Genomic DNA, 396 nt, shown 5'->3' on the forward strand with positions numbered 1-396 from the left:
GGTTTCAGAAAGTAAAGTATGCCGCGCGGGCGCGTACTAATCCGACAGAGATGTGTCTGACTAGCGTACCGAAATACTTGATGTGTTTCTTCCAATGTAGGAAGAGCTCTTTGGACTTGTCGGTGAGTGTGTTAGGTGACGAGACCACGCCTTAAGCATAACCACTTTACTTACAGTTTACTTCCCACATTTCCCAATTCCGCCTCAGATACTTCGCCGCACAATCAAACCGCCGCCCTGCCGGCTTAGCCTCCGATACTTCACACGGCACACATATAAAAGCCTCACTACTATTCTATTGTATCTCAACGAATTACATTCACTTCTATCTATCTGTTTAGCTGTGTACAAAGCCATTCCTCATAACCTAAGCTAAGACAAGCCCAAACCTTAACA

The 396-nt window shown here is 45.5% G+C and overlaps 1 protein-coding gene across 1 annotated transcript; it reads left to right on the forward strand.

Annotated features, from left to right (window-relative positions):
• Positions 1-50: 50 nt before the first annotated feature.
• J056_003532 (uncharacterized protein) lies at positions 51-249 on the forward strand (the record flags this gene model as incomplete). Its single annotated transcript, XM_009272229.1, has 2 exons — positions 51-118; positions 177-249. 2 exons carry the CDS (start codon positions 51-53, stop codon positions 247-249), a joined length of 141 nt encoding a protein of 46 aa, XP_009270504.1.
• Positions 250-396: the final 147 nt, after the last annotated feature.

This window comes from Wallemia ichthyophaga, assembly GCF_000400465.1.
Source record: "Wallemia ichthyophaga EXF-994 unplaced genomic scaffold scaffold42, whole genome shotgun sequence".
NCBI classification, from domain to species: Eukaryota; Fungi; Basidiomycota; class Wallemiomycetes; order Wallemiales; family Wallemiaceae; genus Wallemia; species Wallemia ichthyophaga.